Source organism: Ornithorhynchus anatinus, chromosome 6, assembly GCF_004115215.2.
Source record: "Ornithorhynchus anatinus isolate Pmale09 chromosome 6, mOrnAna1.pri.v4, whole genome shotgun sequence".
Lineage (NCBI taxonomy): Eukaryota > Metazoa > Chordata > Mammalia > Monotremata > Ornithorhynchidae > Ornithorhynchus > Ornithorhynchus anatinus.
In genome coordinates this window covers 48145283-48167311 of record NC_041733.1, presented here as the reverse complement: position 1 = coordinate 48167311, position 22029 = coordinate 48145283, and the positions used below count along the sequence as shown (strand labels likewise).

Here is a 22029-nt window from a genome sequence, read left to right as displayed (position 1 = left end):
GCCCTGACTATGTGCTAAGCGCGGCGGGGGGGGGCGGGGGGCGGCTCCATCGTCTTCGTTAAGCGCTCACTGTGTGCCAAGCACTGCGCTGAGCGCTGAGAGGCAGGAACAGGGCGGGGGAGGAGGGCAAGAAGGCTCTGCGGCGAGGGGCGGGGGGAGGGGGCGGGGCCCGGAGGAAGGGGCGGGCCAATAGGGGCCGCGGTCCGCGCGGAGGGGCGGGGCCCGCGGGGGGGCCGGGCCAATAGGAGAGGAGGGGCGGGGCCCGAGGGAGGGGCGAGCTCTCTAGAGAGCGGCGGGTCCGGCCGGAAGGGACGGACCAATAGGAGCGGCGATCCGGGCCGAGGGGGCGGGGCCGTCGGGGGAGAGCGGGCCAATAAGGGCGGAGGGGCGGGGCGGGCGGCCACGTGCTGCGGCGGAGAAGGAGCAAGAGGACGATGGCGGCCAAGAAGAAGGGCCGGGCGCGCTGGGGCCCCTCCCCCTCGTCCCCGTCCCCGTCCTCCCCGGGCCCCTCGTCCTCGTCCTCCCCCTGCCCCTCCCCCTCGCCCTCCCCCCTGCTGGCCGTCGCCGCCTGCGCCCAGGAAGGTAGGAAGCTCCCGCAGGGCCGAGGGGCGCGTCGGAGCGCTTGGCCCAGCGTTCCGCACACGGGCGTGTCTCCCGCCTCCGTCGTCCTCTCCCGCGCGCTCAGGCCGGTGTGACAGCGAGGCCCGGGGCTGCCGAGCGACCCGCGCCGAGTCCCACGGCGGACGGACGGACGGACGGACGGACGGCGAGGCGCGATTCGAACCCAGGGCCTCCGACTCGCGGGCCCGGATTCCGCTCCTTCCCCGCCCCTCTCGTCCCCGTCTCGTCTCGTCCATCCGGCGGAGAGCCCGGGCTTGGGAGTCGGAGGTCACGGGTTCGAATCCCGCCTCGGCCGCTCCTCAAGCCGGGTGCCTTTGGGCGAGGCCCTTCCCTCCTCCGGGCCTCCGTTCCCTCATCTGCAAAATGGGGATTGAGACTGTGAGCCTCGCGTGGGACGACCCGATGACCCTCGGTCTCCCCCAGCGCTGACGACGGTGCTCGGCCCGTCGTGAGCGCTTAACGGATACCGACACGGTCAGCGTTATCATTCCCGGTGCCTCGGTTCCCTCGCCCGGGAGCCCCACGTGGGACGACCCGACGACCCCGTGTCCACCCCGGCGCTTCGAACGGTGCTCGGCCCACAGCGGGCGCCTAACGGATACCGACGTTAGCGGAGCCCGGGCCTACCGCTCACGGGGTCCTGGGTTCTGATCCCGCCACGCCGCTGGGCCGCCGCGGGACCCCGAGCGGGCCACTTGGCTTCCCCGGGCCTCGGTTCCCTCATCTGAGGCGTAGCGAGCGCTCGACGGATATCCCGTGCGATCCCGGAGGCCTGGCCCGTAGCGAGAGCTTAACGGATTCCCAAGGGCCGTGCGGGACGGGGATCGGGTCCGGCCCGACGCCCCCGTACGGTGCCCGGCGCGTGGCGAGTGCTCGGCGACTGCCCCGGCGGGCGCTTGACGGATGGCGCGGGAGGAAACCGGCCGTAAAGCCGCGGGTGCTTTCCGTTGCAGGAGACGAGCGCGTCCCCCGGGCCTTCCGAAGCTTCCACGTCCGGCTGGGCCTCGACTACGTGAAACGGGCCGACCTGCCCGTGGGCCGGCCAGTGCTGATCACCACCGCGCCGGGGAGGCAGGAGGTGGGCCGGGGGCGCCGGCGGCCGGGGGGCCTTGCGTACGGTCCTCGAAACCCGTCGGGTCCTTAGCCGACGTAGGGACGGCGACCGGAGACCTCCGACGGGGACCGTGACCCTTGGCTCGTCTCCGCCTCGGCCGGGACCCGGGCGGCGCTTAAATAGCGCCGTCATTCTCATTCACCGGGCGCTTCCCGGGTGCCCAGCGCCGGACCGAGCGCTCGGGAGGGGACGGGGCCAGAAGGAGGCCCGTTCCCTGCCCGTCGATAAGTCGACGGTCTGCGGGGGGGGGGGAGGGAGTTTAGCGGAAGTAAACCGACGGCCCGGTGAGAGGCGGCGCGGCCCAGCGGAGAGAGCCGGGGCTTCGGAGGCGGAGGTCATGGGTCCGAACGCCCGCTCGGCCACCCGTCGGCCGGGCGGCTTCGGGCCGGTCGCTTGGCTTCTCGGCGCCTCGGTCCCCTCGTCCGTCAAACGGGGATTGAGACCGTGAGCCCCACGTGGGACCACCCGGTTCCCCGGCGCCTAGAACGCCGCTCGGCCCCTAGTGAGCGCTTAACGGATACCGACGTTGTCGTTATCGTAACGGACGTTCATTCGCCGGGTCGCGTTTACCGAGCGCCCGCCGTGTGCCGAGCCCCGCAGGGAGCGCTCGCCGAGGCCGGTCCGGCAAGCAACGGGGAGCGGGTCGGGGGGACGCGGGAGAGAGGGAGAGACGAGAGGAGGGTGCAGTCAGGGAAGGCCTCTGGGAGGAGAAGGGGCGTCAGGAAGGTGTGGAAGGAGCGGACCTGGGGGATTTAAAGAGGGCGGGCCGGGGGCGAGATGGAGGGACGGGGAGAAGGCCGGCGTCGGAGGGGCGGAGAGCGCGGGCCGGGCCGCGGGAGGAGAGCGGCGAGGTGAGGTCGCGGGGGGCGACCCGACGGACGACCCTAAAGCCGACGGCGCCGAGTTTCTGCCGGACGCCCAGGCGTCCCGGCCGCCGCCGCCGCCGCGGGAGGGTCCGCGGGAGCGGCCAGACGCGGACTCGACGCTTGTCTAGGGAAATGACGCGGGCGGCGGCGGGGAGGCCGGCGGGCTGACGGAGGCGCGCGCGTGCCGGTGCGCCCGGGCAGGTGTGCGTGGCCTGGCCGGTGGCCGGCTTCCCCGCCGGAAAGATCGGACTCAGCGAGGCCCAGCGGGACGGTCTGCGCGTCAAGCCGGAGGAGCGCGTCGGCGTGCGGCCCCTCACGGGGCCCGTCCTCCCGGCCCACGAGGTCCGGCTGGAGCTCAGGTCAGTCGGGGGCGCCGCGAGGCCGGAGCCCTGGGTTCTCAACTCCCCTTCTCTCCCCGGGGCCTCCCCCGTCTCGTCCGCGCCTCGGGGGTGACCAGCGCGAGCCCCAGGTGGGACGGGGGCGGTGTCCAACCCGATTAGTTCCTATCTCCCCCCCGCCCCGCCCCGCCCCGGCGCTTAGCACCGTGCGTGGCACAGAGTAAGCCCCTGATAATAATAATGTCGGTATCGGTTAAGCGCTTAGAACGTGCGGAGCGCCGTTCTAAGCCCTGGCTGGGAGAGACCCGGGGTCATCGGGTTGTCCCGCGTGGGGCTCACGGTTTCAATCCCCATTTGACGGACGAGGCCGCCGAGGCGCAGAGAAGCGAAGGGACTGGCCCCCGGTCACCCGGCTGAGCCGGGAGTCGAACCCACGACCTCCGACCCCCAAGCCCGGGCCCTTTCCACGGAGCCCCGCTGCTTCGCCCGGGGATCCGACACCCACTCTGGCTCCCTCTTAGAGGGGAGGCCCGCGGGTCAGGGACCGCCTCCCACCCGATTAACCCGTCCGTCCGCCCCCGGCTCTCAGCACGGTGCTCCGCGCCTCCCAAGTGGCGTAGGGTCCCCTCCCGAGCGCTTGACAGAGCGCCGTGCGCGGAGCGAGCGCTCGGTCCATACCAGCGCCGGGTTGGTGAACGGAACGCCGCCGTCCCGCGCCGCCGGCCTCCGGGCCCAGGGGTCCTCCCTCCTCAAATCCCGCGGACCGCGGCCCCGCCCCCCCTTCGAACCCTCCCGCGCGGGCCGGAAGCAGAGAGACCGCGTGGCTCGGTGGCGAGAGCCCGGGCTTGGGAGTCAGAGGTCACGGGTTCGAATCCCTGCCCTCCCACCCGTCAGCTGCGCGACCGTGGGCGAGTCGCTCCGCCCCTCCGGGCCCCGTCTGTAAAAGGGGGATGAAGGCCGTGAGCCTCCCGCGGGACGACCCGATGACCCCGTGTCTCTCCCAGCGCTTAGAACGGTGCCCTGCACGTAGCGAGCGCTTAACGGATGCCGGCGTCATCGTTATCGTTATGGTCGTCATTATTAAAGGCCCCACCTCTGGCCCGGAACCCCCTCCCTCCTCAAATCCGCCAGCCTGGCTCACTCCCCCCCTTCGAGGCCCTACCGAGAGCCCGCCTCTCCCGGGAGGCCTTCCCAGGCCGAGCCCCCCATTTTTTCCTCTGCTCCTCCTCCCCTCCCCTCCCCACCCCACGGCGCTCGTCTCTATATGCGCATATTGGCGATTCTATTTATTTTATTAATGATGCGTATAGATCTATAATTCTATTTACAGCGACGCCGTTGCTGCCTATTTGATTTGCCTCGTGGTCCGCCTCCCCGCTTCTAGACCGTGAGCCCCTTGTCGGGCAGGGATTTTTCCCTCTCTGTCGCCCGAGCGCTTAGTACAGTGCTCTGCGCGCAGTAAGCGCTCAGTAAATACTAGTGAATGAATGCTGTGCACTCAGTAAGCGCTCAGTAAATACCATTGAATGCCAAGGCCCTTCACCGCTCTAGGCCTCCGTTAACTGAGCTGTGAACTGGAAATGAGGGGGGTGAGCCCCACGTGGGACAGAGACCGCGGCCCACCTGACCGGCTCGGATCTCCCCGGCGCTTACAACGGGGCTTGACCTACGGTGAGCGCTTTAGAGAAACAGCGCGCCTCAGTGGGAAGAGCGCGGAGTCAGAGGTCGTGGGTTCTGACCCCGGCCCCGCCACCTGTCAGCTGCGTGACCGTGGGCAAGTCGCTTCACTTCTCTGTGCCTCGGTGACCTCATCTGGAAAATGGGGATGAAGACCGGGAGCCTCGCGTGGGACGACGTGATTATCCTCTATCTCCCCCAGCGCTTAGAACGGTGCTCGGCGCGTAGTGAGAGTTTAACGAATACCGACGTTGTTATTATCATTATCATTATTAAAAATACCATCCTTAAAGCAGCGCGGCTCAGTGGCAAGGGCCCGGGCCTGAGAGTCAGAGGGCATGGGTTCGACACCGGTTCTGCCACTTGTCGGCCGGGTGACGGTGGGCGAGTCACTTCACTTCTCTGGGCCTCCGTTCCCTCATCTGGAAAACGGGGATGAAGACCGGGAGCCTCACGTGGGACCACCCGATGACCCTGTGTCTCCCCCGGCGCTTAGAACGGTGCTCGGCCCATGGTAAGCGCTTAACGAATACCATCATCATTATTATTATTATTATTATTAATAATAAATGTGACCGATTGATCATGAGGCAAGAGCTCCATCTTGTGGTAGCACCTTTCCCTGCACTTGCCTAGTTTTCCCCCCGCCCCCCCCGCCCCCCCCCCCCCCCCCCCCAAGTGACCTCGGGCAAGTCACTTCACTTCTCCGGGCCTTAGTTCTCCTCTTCCCTCTCCTACTTTTAGACTGTGAGCCCCATAATCATAATAACGTCGGTATTCGTTAAGCGCTTACCGTGTGCCGAGCACCGTTCTGAGCGCCGGGGGAGATACAGGGTCATCGGGTCGTCCCACGCGAGGCTCGCGGTTAATCCCCATTTTTCACATGACGGAACTGAGGCCCAGAGAAGGGAAGCGACTCGCCCGCCGTCCCGGGGCTGACAAGTGGCAGAGCCGGGAGTCGAACTCACGACCTCTGACTCCCGAGCCCATAATAATAACAATAGCGTTGGTATTTGTTCCGCGCTTACTCTGCGCAGAGCACTGTTCTAAGCGCGGGGGTGGACACAGGGGAATCAGGTCGTCCCACGTGGGGCTCGCCGTCTTAGTCCCCGTTTTACAGATGAGGTAACTGAGGCCCAGAGAAGGGAAGCCACTCGCCCCCAGTCACGCGGCTGACAAGTGGCGGGGCAGGGATTCGAACTCACGACCTTTCATTCAATAGTATTTATTGAGCGCTTACTATGTGCAGAGCACTGTACTAAGCGCTTGGGATGAACAAGTCGGCAACAGATAGAGACGGTCCCTGCCGTTTGACGGGCTTACGGTCTGATCGGGAGAGACGGACAGACGAGAACGATGGCACTAAACAGCGTCGAGGGGAAGAACGTCTCGTAAAAACCGATGGCAACTAAATAGAATCGAGGCGATGTACAATTCATTAACAAAATAAATAGGGTAACGAAAATATATACAGTTGAGCGGACGGGTACGGTGCCGTGGGGATGGGAAGGGAGAGGTGGAGGAGCAGAGGGAAAAGGGGAAAATGAGGCTTAAGCTGCGGAGAGGTAAAGGGGACCTCCGACTCCCAAGCCCACGCTCCTTCCGCCGAGCCACGCTGCCGTGCGAGACGGGGACCGTGCCCAACCCAATCCACGTGTGTCTACCCCAGCGCTTAGAACGGTGCTTAGAACGTAGCGGGCGCTTAACGGACACCGTTAAATAAATCTACCTCAGCACTTAAAAAATAACGCTTGACACCTAGTAAGCACTTAGCACATATCACTCAATAAAGAAATGGATCCACCCCCAGTGCTTAGAAGAGTGCTTGACACGCTAGGCACTTAAATACCATTCAATAAATCAATCTACCCCAGCACTTAGAATAGTCCTTGATACACCGTAAGCGTTTACTACCATTAAATAAATTTACCCCAGTGCTTGCCACACAGTAAGCGCTGGGCAGATAAAATTAGATAAATAAAGTGATCTACCCCGGTGCTTAGAGCAGGGCCCGACACATAATAAGCACTTAACGGCTCAGTGGAAAGAGCCCGGGCTTCGGAGTCAGAGGTCATGGGTTCGACTCCCCGCTTCACTTCTCGGTGCCTCAGTTACCTCATCTGTAAAATGGGGACTGACCGTGAACCTCACGTAGGACGACCCGATGACCCTGTATCTACCCCAGCGCTTAGAACGGTGCTCTGCACATAGTAAGCGCTGAACAGATACCAACTTAAATACCATTAAATGAATGAATCTATCGCAGCGCGTACAACGGTGCTGGACACATAGTGAGCGCTTAATTACCATCAAATAAATGACTCTACCCCAGGGCTTAGAACGGCGTTTGACACAGGCAGCACTTAAATACCGCTGAGTGAATAAATAACTGAATAACTCCACCCCAGCACTCGGACGAGGGCTCGATACATAGTAAGGGCTTAACAAATGCCAGTGAATACATAAATCTACCCAGCACTTCGAATAGGGCTCGACACAGAGTAAGCGCTTAGCAAATAGCATTAAACAAATGAATCAGTCTGCCCCAGCGCTTAGGGCAGTGCTTGACACATAATAAGCCCTTACCGCGTACTGTTAAATAAGTGAATCTACCCCAGCGCTTAGAACAGGGATTGACACACAGTAAGCGCTTAACAATTACCTTTAAATACATAAATGAATCTACCCCGGGGATTAGAAGAGGGCTTGACACCATCATCACTTAAATACCATTAAATAATCCACCCCGGCCCCTGGAATGGGGCTCGATACGTAGTAAGCACCTGACAAATACCATTAAATCAAGGAAGCTACCCCAGCGCTTGGAACACTCTCATTCATTCAGTCCTATTTATTGAGCGCTCACTGTGCGCAGAGCATTGTGCTAAGCGCCTGGGAGAGAACAGTGCTTGACACACGAGGAGCGCTTAACAGGTACCGTTAAATAAAATAAATCTACCCCAGTGCTTGACACACAGTAGGCGCTTAACAAATGCCATTAAATACATCTACTCCAGTGCTTAGAACAGCGCTTGACCCAGTAAGCGCTTAAATGCCGTTAAATAAAAATAAATAAATCTTCAGTAAGCGCTTAAATACCCATAAATAAATAAATCTACCCCAGTGCTTGACATATACTAAGGGCGTAACGAACACCGTTAAATAAATAAATCTACCCCAGTGTTTAGAACAGTGGTTGATACAGCGCTTAAATGCCTCTAAATAAAAATAAATAAATCTACCCCGATGCTTAGAACCGCGCTTGGTACGAGCTAAGAGCTCAACAAATGCCATTAATTAGATAAATCTACACCGGTCCTTAACACATAGTAAGCGCCCAACAGGTACCGTTAAATAAATGAATCTACACCACTGCATAGAACAGTGCTTGACACAGTAAGCGCTTAAACGCCATTAAATAAAAATAAATAAATCTACAGTAAGCGCTTAACGAATACCAGTAAATAAATAAATCTACCCCAGTGCTTGACTCATAGAAGCACTTTCCAAATACCATTTTTTTTTTTTTCCAAGAAAGGCGGTGCACACGTAGAAGTAGAGTGGCTCGGTGGAAAGAGCCCGGGCTTGGGAGTCCGAGGTTATGGGTTCGAATACCCTCTCTGCCCCTCGTCAGCTGTGTGACTGTGGGCAAGTCACTTGACTTCTCTTTGCCTCAGTTCCCTCCTCTGTAAAACGGGGATTAACCGTGAGCCTCACGTGGGACAAACCGATGACCCCGTACCTCCCCCGGCGCTTAGAACGGCGCTCCGCACATGGGAAGCGCTTAACAAATACCAACGTTATTATTATTAGAACCAGTTAGCCGGAACCTCTCCTCTTGGAAGCGCTCGCTCACCGCTCCCGGTGGAAAGGTCGGAATTTCCCTTTCTGTTCCTCCAGGGACGAAGATGCGGACGTGAACCCGGAGGAGCTGAGGAGCTGTCTTCTGAGGAAACTGGGTGAGGCGGGGGCTCGCTCTCTTGCCCCCCGGGCGGGGAGGGGAGTGGGATCCCGAGACCGTGTCTCCGGGGGTCGCGGCTGCCGGTCGTCGTCCCCAGCCCGCTCCGGTCCTCCCACGCCCAGGGGGCCCCCGGGCTGGCGCGGGGGGGGGGGGGTCTCGCTCCTGCCCGGGGGTCGGGGAGGGGTCCGGTCCGGAGCGGACACGGAGCCGTGATGGTCTGGGGAAAGGCGTGGCGTGAAGGGGTGGTCCCGGGCCCGTCCCGAGGCGAGCCCGGCGCCACTCCGATCCGTCCGGCAGGAGGGCAAGAACGAGCCGGGGCGCGGCCCGCGACCGAGGTTGGTCACGTCACCCGCGGGACCCGGCCACCTCACTCCCCCCGTCCCCCCGGGCCGGGCCGCCCTGGGCCGTTCCTAAGTCAGAGGCCTCCGCCCTCCGCCCCCGGCGACCGAGCCGGGACGAGGACCCAAATCTCCCGGCCCCCCCCCCGGAGGGCAAGGCCAATCCGGCGGCGCTATGTATCGAGCGCCTCCTCCGGAGAAGCGGCGTGGCCCGGTGGGTCGAGCCTGGGCCTGGGAGTCCCAAAGACCTGGGTTCTCGTCCCCGCCCCGCGTCCGCTGGGTCACCTGGGGGCAGGTCACCTCACTTCTCTGGGCCTCAGCTCCCTCAGCTGTAAATGAGGATTAAAACCGCGAGCCCCGTACGGGACGGGGATTGGGTCCAACCCGATCGGTTCGGAGCCCCCTCAGCGCTTGGAACGGTGCCTGTCACACGGTGCTCGACAGAGACCCTCACGTGCAGAGCACCGCGCCGAGCGCTCGGGAGACGACGAAGGACGGAGAGGCAGCGTGAGCCCACGAGGGACCCAGATCGTGTCCGAGCTGATTATCTTGTCACCGCCCCGGCGCTTAGTACAGTGCCCGGAACGTGGTCCGTGCTTAATGCCGTAAAAGAAGGGACGCTTGCTTTCAGGGATGGAGACTGCGAGTCCCACCGCGTCCAACCCGATTTGCTTCCATCCACCCCAGGGCTTCGTACAGCGCCTGGCCCGTAGTAACCGCCTGACGGATACCTCGGTTATTACCATTATCTATCTCAGCACTTAGATCGGTGCCTGGCACGTGGGAAGAGCTTATCAGATAGCATATGAACAAAGACCGAACAGAACGAGCGGAACCTTTGACGACCCCGACCCTGTCCCCCCTCCGTTGCTTTGCAGATGGCAAGGTGGTATCGCCCGGCTGGCCCCTGCACCTGGCTTTCTACGGCCGGACGTGCGTCCTGAAGGTCACGCGGGTCAGGGGGGCCGACGGGGCCGTGCTGGAGGGGGCGACGCCGGAGACCCCCTCCCCCGAGGCGCTGGACCTGTCTCTGCCCCTGGGTCGGCTGGACCTGAGCGACCTCGGGGGGGCCGCGTCCCCGGGCCCGCTCCCGGGGACCCCCTCCGGGCCCGCGGGGGCGGACGGTCTCGGCCCGCCCCCGGGCAGCCCCGCGCCGGCCGGGGAGGACGGTCCGGGCCGGGCGCTCGGGTCGGGGTCGGCTCTGACCGACAGCCCGGCCACCGCGCCCGGCCCCGGATGGTCCGCGGCGGACGGCCCGGCCACCGCGCCCGGCCCCGGATCGTCCGCGACGGACGGCCCGGCCTGCGGGCCCGGCCCCGGATCGTCCGCGACGGACGGCCCGGCCTGCGGGCCCGGCCCCGGACCGTCCGCGACGGGCGGTCCGGCCACCGTGCCCGCCCCCGGATCGGCCCCGGCGGCCGGCCCGGCCGGCGGGCCCGACCCCGGCCCGGCGGCCGAGGAACCGCTGGGCGCCCTGGACCCCTCAGACACCTTCTACTGCCTGACGGCGGGCACCAGGCTGGTGCTGGAGCGGTGCCCGGACGGCGGGGCCGGGCCGCCCCCCGTCACCTACGACTCCATCGGAGGCCTGGGCCGCCAGCTGCAGGAGATCCGGGAGCTCGTCGAACTCCCCCTGCGGCAGCCAGAGCTCTTCCGTCGCTTCGGTGGGTTCCCGCGACGCCCCTCGAACCCGGCTCCCCCGGGGAGGGCAGCTGGGTGACCTCGGCCGAGTCACTTCCCTTCCCTGGGCCTCGGTCACCTCATCCGTCTAATGGGGGGGGGTGAAGACCGCGAGCCCCTCGCGGGACCGGGCCCTACCCGATTTGATCGCGTCCACCTCGGCGCTCGGTACGGCGCCTCGCACGTAGTAAGCCCTCGACGAAGATCACGATGGTTATCATTTTCTGGGCTTCCGCACCTAAGTCCCTTTCTGCACCCGTGAGCCCCCGGTGGGCAGGGATTATCTCTGTCCGTTGCCGATTGTACTTCCCGAGCACTCAGTCCGGCGCTCTGCACACAGTCAGCGCTCAGTAAATACGGCCGAACGAACGAATAAGCGCTGACCGACGGCAAAAGGAGTATCGCATCGATCGATCGAGTGACCGGTGGCACTTAATGAGCGCCGACTGGGTGCAGGGCACCGGATTGAGCGCTTGGGAGAGGACGGTACAACCGGGTGGGCGGACACGTCTAGAGCTGACGGTCTAGAGGGGACGACAGACGGTAAAATAAGACACAGACGGGGAAGTAGGCGCGGCGGGGCCGAGGGAAGGGTGAATCGAGGGAGGAAATCCAAGCGCGAGGGCGAAGCAGGAGGGAGCGGGAGAAGAGGAAGGAGGGCTAAGTCAGGGAGGGCCTCTGGGGGGAGGCGGGCCTTCCATAAGCCTTCGAGTGCGGGGAGGCTAGGTGTCGGACTCGAGGTGGGAGGGCGTTTCGGGCCCGTGGTGGGACCTGGGCGAGAGGTTGGGCGGAGGGACGGAGGGACGGCGAGAGAGTCGGCATTAGCGGAGGGAAGCGTGCGGGCCGGGACGGAGTCGGAGAGCAGCCAGGCGAGGCAGGAGGGGATCGAGCCATTACGAGCCGACGCGGAGGGGCCCCGGGCCACCGCCGGAGGGTCTCCGGGAGCGGGGAGACGTGGGCCGAACCCTTTTTAGGACCGATCGGCCGTTTTTATCGAGCGCCCGCCGCGTGGGGGGCACTGTGCCGAGCGCTTGGGAGGCCGCGACGTGGGCCCGGAAAGATGATGAGTTCCCGTTCTTGCCGTTGTGCTCGAAAGGCATCCCCCCTCCGAGAGGCGTGCTGCTCTACGGCCCCCCCGGAACGGGGAAGACCATGATCGCCAGAGCGCTGGCCTCGCAGGCCGGGGCCCACATGGCCGTCATCAACGGGCCGGAAATCATCAGCAGGTAGGTCCCGGGCCGGGCGGGGACAGGGCGGGAGGGGGCAGAGGGGCCCGGCCCTCCGGGGCCCTCCCATCCCGCCTCCGCCTCGGCCGGTCACCTCGGGCAAGTCGCCTCCCTTCTCCGGGCCTCGGTTCCCTCATCTGTAAAATGGGGACGAAGAACGGGAGCCCCACGGGGGGCCGGGACCGCGTCCGATCCGATCGGCTTCTGTCCGCCCGGGCGCTTAGCACGGTGTCTGGCGCGTAACGAATACCGTTACAAAAAGCCCCGTCACCAGCACCGCCAATTAAAAACCTGGTACTTCAAGCCCAGTGGGATTTGAACCTGGCACTGCCCGTCCAAAGAGATTCGAATCTGGCGCTGTACGTCCAAGAGGAATCGAACCCAGCGCTGCACGTCCCATAGGATTCGAATCCGGCACTGCCGATCCACCAGGATGTGAATCCGGCCGGAGCACATCCCATCGGATCTGAGGGGTACCGCCCGTCCGGTGGGATTGGAGTCTGTCGCTCCGTGTCCGGCGGGTTCTTAGTTGAGCGCTCTGGATCCCTTGGCCGCTCCCCGACCGATGGGATTCGAGTTGGGCATCCCGCGGCCGACGGGATTTGAATTCCTTTTCGGAAAGAGGAAAGGGCCGGGCGTGGCCAGAAATCCTTCCGATAAACAACCAGAGAATAGAACCCTGTGGGACCGGACCTTCGGATCCGCTGTCCTTAGGGGACGTCGTGAACAGTTAGGGTTTCCGGTCTCGTTCGGGTGGGTAGAGCCCGGGCCTGGGAGGCAGGAGGACCTGCGTTCTCGTCCCACCCCCGCCACTTATCTGCCGTGCGACTTCGGGCAGGTCACTTGACTCCTCTGTGCCTCGGTTCCCTCGTCTGTAAAATGAGGATTAAGACCGTGGGCTCCACGGGGGACAGGGATTCGGTCCAACCTGGTTAGCTTGGATCTACCCCGGGGCCCGACACCTAGTAAGCACTTAACAAATACCACGGTTATTATTACCGTAATCGTTATCGTTACCGTCCATCCGGAGGGCGATCTGGGTTCCACCCTTGACCGTCCGCTCTTTACGGTTGCAGGTTCTACGGGGAGACCGAAGCCAGACTGCGACAGATATTCGCCGAAGCGACGCTCCGGTAGCCGGCCCCCGTTATCAGTCTGTAGCCCCTCGGGCATCCGGCCGCGGGATCGGGGCGGTCCCCGGGTTCCGTGGCGCTGTGGGCAGGGTCACCCGCCGGGGACACGGCCGCGCGCCGGGCAGAGCCCTCGGGGGAGGACGGTAGAGTCGGCAGGCGCAATCCCTGCCCTCGGGAGGCTTCCGGTCTGCGGTGCGCGGAGCACCGGACTGAGCGTTGGGGAGAGGACGGGAGAGTTAGTAATCACGACCCCGGTCCTCGAGGAGCTTCCAGTCTACTCGGTGCCGAGCGCCGGACACAGCTCTTGGCAGGGGAGAGCAGTTAGCAGACACGATCCTGACCCTCAAGGAGCTTCCAGTCTAGCGGAGGGGGTGAACTTGACGCAGCGAGGAGGAAGGAGGAGAGACAGGAGAAGCCAAATGAGCTGGAGCTTCGGGAACGGGGAGGGGGCCCGCAGGTCGGCGGGGGGACCGACGCCCCGTGCCCTCTCCTTTCAGGAGTCCGTCCATCGTGTTCATCGACGAGCTGGACGCCCTCTGTCCCAAGAGAGAAAAGGCGCAGAACGAAGTGGAGAAGAGAGTGGTGGCCTCGCTCCTCACGCTGATGGACGGGATCGGCTCCGTACGTATCGGCGGCGGTCGTAGGATGCCGGCGGGAGGGATGGGGCGGTCAGAGTCGCTCCGCAGGGCGGGGGTCGCCTATAGAGTGCTCTCCGCAGAGAAGACCCTCAGCTCCTCGAGGGCAGGGGTGGTGCCCGCTCGGTCAACGGTATCGATCGAGCGCTTACCGTGCGCACGGCGCTGCGATAGCAACAGTAATGATTCCGATATGAAGCGCCCACGGCGTGCCGGGCTGGGGTGCAGACGAGCCCACGGGGTCGGACGCGGTCCCCGTCCCGCCTGGGGCTCGCGGTCCCGGTCCCCGTTCTCCGAGGCCCAGAGAAGCCAAGCGACCCGCCCGAGGTCACCCAGCGGGCGAGCGGCGCAGCCGGGATTGGAACCCGTGACCGCCCGGGCTCTCGCCGCTCCGCCACGCCGCTCCTCCTGACCGCGCGGCGGGGAGGGACCCGTAGGAGGGTGTGACGGACACGTCGGCTTGGAGGGTCGGCGCCGGCCGACGTCCGCGCGTGTTCCCTCCCCGCCGCGGTCAGGAGGGGAGCCTGGGCCGCGTGCTGGTCCTCGGGGCCACCAACCGTCCGCAGGCCCTGGACCCGGCCCTGCGCCGGCCGGGCCGCTTCGACAAGGAGCTGGAGATCGGGGTCCCCTCGGCGCCGGCCCGGCTGGACATCCTGCAGAAGCTGCTGCGGCCCGTCCCCCACACCCTGACCCCGGACCAGCTGACCCGTCTGGCGGACGCCGCCCACGGCTACGTGGGAGCCGACCTCAAGGCCCTCTGCGACCAAGCAGGTGGGGCGGGACGCTTCGACCCGGACCCCTGGGTCCGTCCGTTCCCCGCCGCCCCCCCTCCGGGGTGCCCTGGCCCCGGGAGGGACTCGCACTTGGGGGGCGAGATGGGGGAGGGCGGCCGGACGCCGTGCCAACGCTCAGTACGGTGTCCGGCGCGTGGTAGGTGCTCAACGGTCACCATCTCAACAGTGACGGCCACGGTATCCGTTAAGCGCTTGCCACGTGCCGAGCGCTGTCCCGAGCGCTAAAGCGGCGCGCTGGGGCCGACGCGGCCCAGTCGGAGCAGACGGCGGTCCCTGTCCCGCACGGAGCTCGCGGTCTCGGGACGAAGCGGAACGGGGGTCGGGTCCCCATGTTGCAGATGAGGGAACTGAGGCACGGGGAAGGGAAACGACTTGCCCACGGTCGCGCAGCGGACAAGGGACGGGGCAGGAGTTAGAACCCAGGTCCTCCGACTCCCAGTCCTCTTTCCACCAGGCCACCCTCCTCCTCCGCGTACCGGGCACCGTACTAAGCGCCGGGGTAGATACGAGACAATCAGAGCGGACCAGGTTCCCGGGCCGCGTGGGGCTCGCGGCCTCGGGAGGAGGGAAAACGGGGCCAATCTCCATTTTGCGGGAAACCGAGGCGCAGAAAAGGGAAGCGACTTGGTCGAGGTCCTACGGCGGGCGGGGGGGCGGAGCCGGAATCAGAACCCAGGCCCTCCGACTCTCACGCCCAGTCTCTTTCCACTAGGCCCCACTCCCCCGTGCGCCCGGAACCGTACTAAGCGCCGGAGTAGATAGCGGATAATCGGGGCGGTCGCGGTCCCTGCCCCACACGGGGCCGACCGTCTCGGGAGGAGGAAGAACGGGGGTCCAATCCCCATTTTGCAGATGAGGGGACTGAGGCACGGGGAAGGGCGTACGGCAGGTGGGGAGGGGGCGAGCTGGGATTAGAACCCGGGTCCTTCGACTTCCAGGCCTGGGCTCTTTCCCCTAGGCCCACTCTCCCCCTCCTCCCTCACCCCGCCACTCTCCTACCCCAGCCCGGCCCGCACCCTCCGCTCCTGTAATGCCGACCTCCTCCCCGCGCCCCCGTCCCGCCTCTGGCCCGAAACCCCCTCCCTCCTCGGAGCCCACCGACCATGACCCTCCCCCCTCTTCAGAGCCTCGCCGAAGGCCCGTCTCCTCCAGGAGGCCTTCCCGGACTCGGCCCTCGTTCCTTCCGCCGCGTTCAGAGCTCCGAACCCAGTGCCAGGGAGGGAACGGCGCAGTCGGGAGACGTGACCCCCGCCCTCGAGGGTCTCGCGGTCTACCCTGTGCACGGCCGGGGAGCGAGGGCTTGGGCAAGCCCCCTCCCCGGCGGGCATCGACGGGGCAGCCGAGCGGACCGTGCTTTCGTGTGCGCTTGCGTCCCGGCAGGCTTGCGGGCCCTGCGTCGGGCGCTGTGGGAGGCGCCGGACATCCCGGACCGGGACCTGGCCGGCTCCGTGCGCGTGACCTTCGGCGACTTCCAGCGGGGGATGCGGGACGTGAGGCCCAGCGCTATGCGCGAGGTGGCCGTGGACGTGCCCAAGGTCAGTTCCACACTTCCCCCGACGCTGGGGGGCGGCGGGGGTGGGGGGGAGTGGTATGATCAGATGGGCGAGATGGGGTTCGGGGGGGTGGGGATGGGGCGCCCGGGGTGGTGGACGGGGGCGGTTGGGCCCAGGAGAACGGGACGGGACGGGACGGGACGGGGGGGGGGGGGTCTGCCCCTGGTGATGGGGGGGTGGGCGGGCCGAGGGGGACCGGGCTGGGGGGCTGCCTGTGGTGAAGGGTTGAGGGGGGCGGGCCCGGAGATATGGGATGGGGGTCGGGTCCTCTGAGAAGGGATGGGGGGCCACCTGTGGTGATGGGCTGGGGGGCGTGGCCGCCCTCCCCCCAATTCAGAGCCAGACCCTCAGCCCCCCCCACCTCCTAAGCCTTCCCGAAATCCCCCCTCCTCCCTCCCCCCGGCCTCCTAGTCATCCCAATCGATCAATCAGAAAGCGGGGTGGCCTAGCGGGAGGAGCCCGGACGTCAGAGGAGCGGGGTTCTCACCCCGGCCCGGCCCACCGGCCGCTGGGTGACCTCGCCCGAGTCGCCTCACTTCTCCGGGCCTCGGTTTCCTCCTCTGCGAAACGGGGGTCGGGTCCCTCGCCCTCAGACCCGGGAGCCCCCCCCGTGGTCGGGGCCGAGGGGAGCCCGGTCCCCGCCCCGTTGGGTCGGAGCCGAGCGGCGGCGGCGACGCGACCGCGGCCGTTCCAGGTGTCCTGGGCGGACGTAGGCGGGCTGGCGGACGTCAAAGTGAAGCTGCGGCAGGCGGTGGAGTGGCCGCTGAAGCACCCGGAGGCCTTCGCCACCATGGGCATCGAGCCCCCCAAGGGCATCCTCCTCTACGGACCCCCGGGCTGCTGCAAGACCATGATCGCCAAGGCCCTGGCCAACGAGAGCCGCCTCAACTTCCTGGTGGTCAAGGTGGGGAGGCCGCCCTCCCCGGGCGGGCCCTCGGGTCGGAGGGCGGGCACCGGGGGGCCCCCGGGCTGGGGCGACGCCCTCCCGGTGAAGGTGCCCCCCCGATCCCGCCGCCGGGAGATCCCCGCCACGCCGTGGACTCGCCCGGGCGCTCGGTACAGCGCTCCGCACGCGGTGGCGCGTAAGCTCTTTGAGGGCGGGAGCCGTGTCCACCGACTGCCTCGGTCCGGTGCCCCGCGCACAGTGACCGCGCCTACCGGATTATCCCAAATTGTCCCAGTCCGACAGCAGACCGTCAGCTCCTCGAAGGCGGGATGGGGTCCGCTCACTGAGTCTCCCGGACTCTGAGCGCTCAGCCCGGTGCCCTGCACACGGTAAACCGGAAGCTTCTGGAGGGCGGGAATGGTATCTGTTGATTCTACGGAACATCCGCCAACGTCAGCGTTTTCGCCGACGTGGAAACGGGGACGGGCCCAGATCCTCCCGCCCCGCGAATGGTCCGAGCTGGGTGGTCCTCGGCCCCTAAATCAGCCTCCGCCCGCGCGCTTCCCCTTGGCGCCGAGTCGGCTGGGAAGGAAGTCTCGTTGAGCCCTCGGTTTCCCTCTGCCTCTCCATCAGCTGGGCCGCCCGCGGTCCTCATCTCCGAGCGGCGGTTCGGCGGTGTGCGTGCGGCGCCCCCGGCCGAGGTCCGACCGCCGCGGTCCGTGCCCGTGCCGGCTCCTTCTAGCCCCGGACGGGCGCTCGACTCGACTTGGTCTTCCCCTTCGGTTACGTCAGAATCTTTTCCGAGCGAGTCTTCCTCCCCCTCGGGGTTTGGACGCGGGATTCCGGTAGATGCGCGAGGCGCAAAAATCTCAATCCGTGGTATTTATCGAGCGTTTACCGTGTGCGGAGCACCGTACTAAGCACTGGGAGGACAGCTTTTCCTTCCCTCTGCCTTTCTGGAACCGTGCTCGGCACATAGTAAGCGCTTAATACCGTTATCGTCGTCATCCCTGGAGGGAGGCAGCACAGCCTAGCGGAAAGCTCCGGGCCTGGGAGTCGGAGGGTCCCGAGTTCTAGATTCCCGAGTCTCGAAATCGATCAGTCCGTGGTATCTATCGACCGCTTACCGCGCGCGGAGCGCTGTGCTAAGCGCTTGGAAGGGAGGGCGGCTCTTCCTTCCCGGGGGGAGGCAGCCCATCCTAGCGAAAAGAACCCGGGCGTCGGGCTCACAGTTCTAACCCCGGCTCCTGCGCCCACCTGCCGTGCGACCTCGGACAGGTCACTTCACTTTTCCGTGCGTGTGCCGGGCACTGGGGCGGCAGTGTCGGTGGCCTTGGGGCGTTTGTGGGGGGCGGGGGGGGGGATCCTCCTGAGTCGGGGGTCCGCCACTGGCGTGTTGGAGAGGCTCGGGCCCCGCGCGGAGGGGACCGCCCGCTCGCCTCAGCGGCCGCCACGGGTCCGTCTGTTCCGTCCGCAGGGTCCCGAGCTGATGAGCAAATACGTGGGCGAATCGGAGCGGGCCGTCAGAGAGGTGAGGGGGTTGGCGGACTTGGGGCTCAGGGCCGGAGGACGGCGTCCAGGGGTCCGTGGCCCGGCCCGGGAGGTTGGCGTTTCCCCCGGGGGCGAAGGGCCCGAGCACTGCCCGCCGAGCAGCCTTCAGGACGGACCCTTCTCTCTCCCGGGCCCGTCTCGCTCTCCGAACCCGGGTCCCTCAGCTTCCACGACGCCCCAGGCGCCGGCGGGAGGAGGGAGGTATTCCCGGCTTGGGCCGCGGTGCCCCTTCCGAGGATTCGGCGGCTCGGCCGACGCCCGGCGGGGGCGGGAGACGGCGGACCCCGGGGCGGCCGTCTCGAGGGGCCCGTCTTCACCCCCGTCGATCCGTCCCAGATCTTCAGGAAGGCCCGAGCCGTGGCTCCCGCCATCGTCTTCTTCGACGAGCTGGACGCCTTGGCCGTCGAACGGGGCAGGTGAGAAGTGAGCCCCGGGGCCAGCCGATTAGCTGATAATTAATAACCATTGTGGCGTTTGTTAAGCGCTTGCTGGGTGCCAGGTACCTAGGTGCCCGGGTGGATCCAGAGATATCGGGTGGGGCACGATCCCTGTCCCACCCGGGGCTCCCGGCCTCAATCCCCATTTGTCAGATGAAGGAACGGAGGCCCAGAGAGGTGGTGACTCACCCAGGGTCACACAGCAGACAGAGGGTGAATCTGGGATTAGAATCCATGACCTCCCGACTCCCAGGCCCTGCCGCTTCTCTTTCGTTCCCGGGCTGCCCTCGGGGACCGCTTCCCGATTAGAAGCTTCCCGAGGGCAGGGGTCGTGACTTCCGACTCCACCGTCCTCTCCCAAGCGCTCAGTCTAGTGTTCTGCACGGAATAGACTGGAAGCCCCTCGAGGGCAGTCGCTTCGCTTCTCTGTGCCTCGGTCACCTCATCTGTCGAATGGGGATGGAGACCGAGAGCCCCACGTGGAACGGGGACCCCGTCCAACCCGATTTGCCCGTAGGCACCCCAGCGCTCAGTACAGAGCCCGGCCCAGAGTAGGCGCTTAAGAAATACCAGTTGTTATTATTATCATCATCGTTACCGTCGTCACCGCTATCGTTACGGTTACGGTGACCGACAGCTCTTCGGGGGCCGGCAACGTGGCAGACCGTGTGGTGGCCCAGCTGCTGACGGAGATGGACGGCGTGGAGCGACTAACCGGCGTCACCGTCCTGGCGGCCACCAACCGTCCGGACCGGATCGATAAGGTCCGGGCACACGGCGGGCCCGGGCAGGGGGTGGGCTGGCTCCGGCCCGTGCCCTCCGGGGACCGGGCGGGGACGTTTCCGGCCTTCCCTCGGCCCCGACGGCATTCCCGGGATTTCCCGCGGGGCCGTGGTCCTCCAGGGGCGTCGGGGGCGGGAGGGGACGGCCGACCCGCCTCCGTCTCGCCCTCGGTCAGCCGAGCCGCTCGGGCGCCCCACGCACCGCCCGCCCGGGGGGGGAGCGCGGAGAAGCACGGCCCCGGGGGGCGACGGGGGCTGACGGGGGGCCGCGTGTCGGCCACAGGCCCTGCTCCGCCCCGGGCGGATCGACCGGATCATCTACGTGCCTCTGCCCGACGCGGGCACCCGGCGGGAGGTGCTGGCCCTGCAGCTGCGCTCCATGCCCGTCGGGGGAGACGTCTGCCCCGACCACCTGCTGCAGCGCACCGACGGCTACTCGGGCGCCGAGGTAACGTGGCGGCGCCGGGGGACCCAGGCGCGCCCCATCCCCCGCGCACGTCCTCCTCCTCTTCCTCCGCCCCACACCGGGACCCCCGGCACCGCCCCTCGGCACGGGTCGATTCGCACCGACGCCGGGGGTGGGGCCGGGCGGGCGCCTGCCGTGGGCCGATCTCCGTGCTAAGCGCTGGGGGGGCAGGCAAGATGATCGGATCACGGATCCCATCGAACTAATCAGATCCAATCCCGGCTTTGCTGCGTGACCTAGGGCGAGTCACTTCACCTCTCTGGGCTTCAGTTCCCTCATCTGGAAAATGGGGGTTGAGACCGTGAGCCCCACGTGCGACCGGGACTGTGCCCAACCCAGTTTGCTGTCTCCTCCCCGGTGCTTAGTACAGTGCCTGGCACTTAGGATGTGCTTAATAAATACCATAATTATTGTTTTAATCGGTATCACACACAATCAATCAACAGCCGTCCAAGGAGTCTGTTGAGCGCCCACTTTGTGCGGTACTCTGTACTGAGTGCTTCAGAGAGGGCAGTACGGTCAGAAGCAGTGTGGCCCAGTGGAGAGAACCCGGGCCTGGGAGTCGGAAGAACCCGGGTTCTGATCCCCGCCGGGCCACTTGTCTGTTCTGGGACCTTGAGTTACCTCACCTGGAAAATGGGGACGGAGACCGTGAGTCGCGTGTGGGACGTGGACCGTGTCCAACCCCATCATCTTCTATCCACCCCTGCGCTTGGTACAGTGCCTGGCACATAGGAAGCAGTAAAATACCGTAAAAAAGTAAAAACAAACTGGGGGATAAGGTACCCCGTGTCCCTCTCTCTCATACCACGAGCACTGTGAGGGACAGGGGTCTGAGTCCAGTATCTCTGTCCATATCTTTTCCAGCGTTCAGCCCGGCACTTTCGTTCCTTAATGGCATTGGTTAAGTGCTTACTAGGTGCCAAGCTCTGTACTGAGCCCTGGGGTAGATCCAGGCAAATCCGACTGGACACACGGGGGGTTCCAGGTCTGCATCTCCGTTTTACAGATGAGGAAACTGAGGCTCGGAGCAGTGAGGCGACTCGCCCGAGGTCACCGGGCGGGCAGGTGGCCGAGCCGGGAGGACGCCCGGGCCCGGGCTCTAACCGTTAGGCCGCGTGACCCTGCGTCTCCCCCAGCGCTCAGAACCGTGCTCCGCACATAGTAGGCGCCTAACAAATACCAACATCACGATTTATCATCGCCGCCTCCCCCGGGCACGGAGACGGCGTACATGGGCCCTATAATCCTTTGACCTCCCGCTATAATCATTTCCTCCCTCCCTCGGGCAGATCGCAGCTGTCTGCAGGGAGGCGGCCCTGCTGGCTCTCCAGGAAGACCTCCGGGCCCAGTCCATCATGAGGAGACACTTCGACCAGGCCCTGGACATCGTGACGCCCCGGATCCCCGCCTCGCTCAAGCAGTTTTACGCCGATTACCAAAACACCTGTGGACTGCACGCCCTCTGAGCCCACGTCCTCTCCTCCACCCTGCCCGGCGGCGAGGAATCCGCCCGGGACTGGCCGTCCGGGGGGCGCGGGACGGCGGCGTTGGCGTGGAGGAGAGGGTCAGACTGGACAATAAATAAATAAATAAATAAATAATGAGAATAATAATAATAATAATAACAATAGTGGTCTTTATTAAGCACTCAGTGCCAGGCACTGTACTAAGCTCTGCGGTGGATACTAGCAAATCAGGTTAGACACAGTCAGTCCCCGTCCCACATGGAGCTCACAGTCTTCACCTCCGTTTTACAGATGAGGGAAACGGGGTCCAGAAAAGTGAAGTGATTCGCCCAAGGTCACACGGCGGACAAGCGACGGAGCCGGGATGGGAACCCCCGTCCTTCTGACTCCCAGGCCTGAGCTCTACCCGCTAGGCCGGGCTGCTTCTAAAACTCGACGTGCGGTCGAGTTTCGCATTGACAAAAATATCGTCCTCTCCCAAGCGAGGACAAAACCCAACCCC

General features: G+C 65.2%; 1 protein-coding gene across 1 annotated transcript; it reads left to right on the top strand.

Moving 5' to 3' along the window:
* The first annotated feature begins 384 nt into the window (after positions 1-384).
* Positions 385-21659, top strand: SPATA5 (spermatogenesis associated 5). The gene is made up of 16 exons (XM_029067236.2): positions 385-582; positions 1575-1699; positions 2803-2960; positions 8517-8575; positions 9794-10579; positions 11692-11821; positions 12898-12954; positions 13452-13575; positions 14105-14360; positions 15764-15918; positions 16631-16840; positions 18300-18353; positions 18710-18789; positions 19448-19574; positions 19876-20040; positions 21351-21659. Exons 1-16 carry the CDS (start codon positions 435-437, stop codon positions 21525-21527), a joined length of 2811 nt encoding a protein of 936 aa, XP_028923069.1. The 5' UTR covers positions 385-434; the 3' UTR covers positions 21528-21659.
* Positions 21660-22029: the final 370 nt, after the last annotated feature.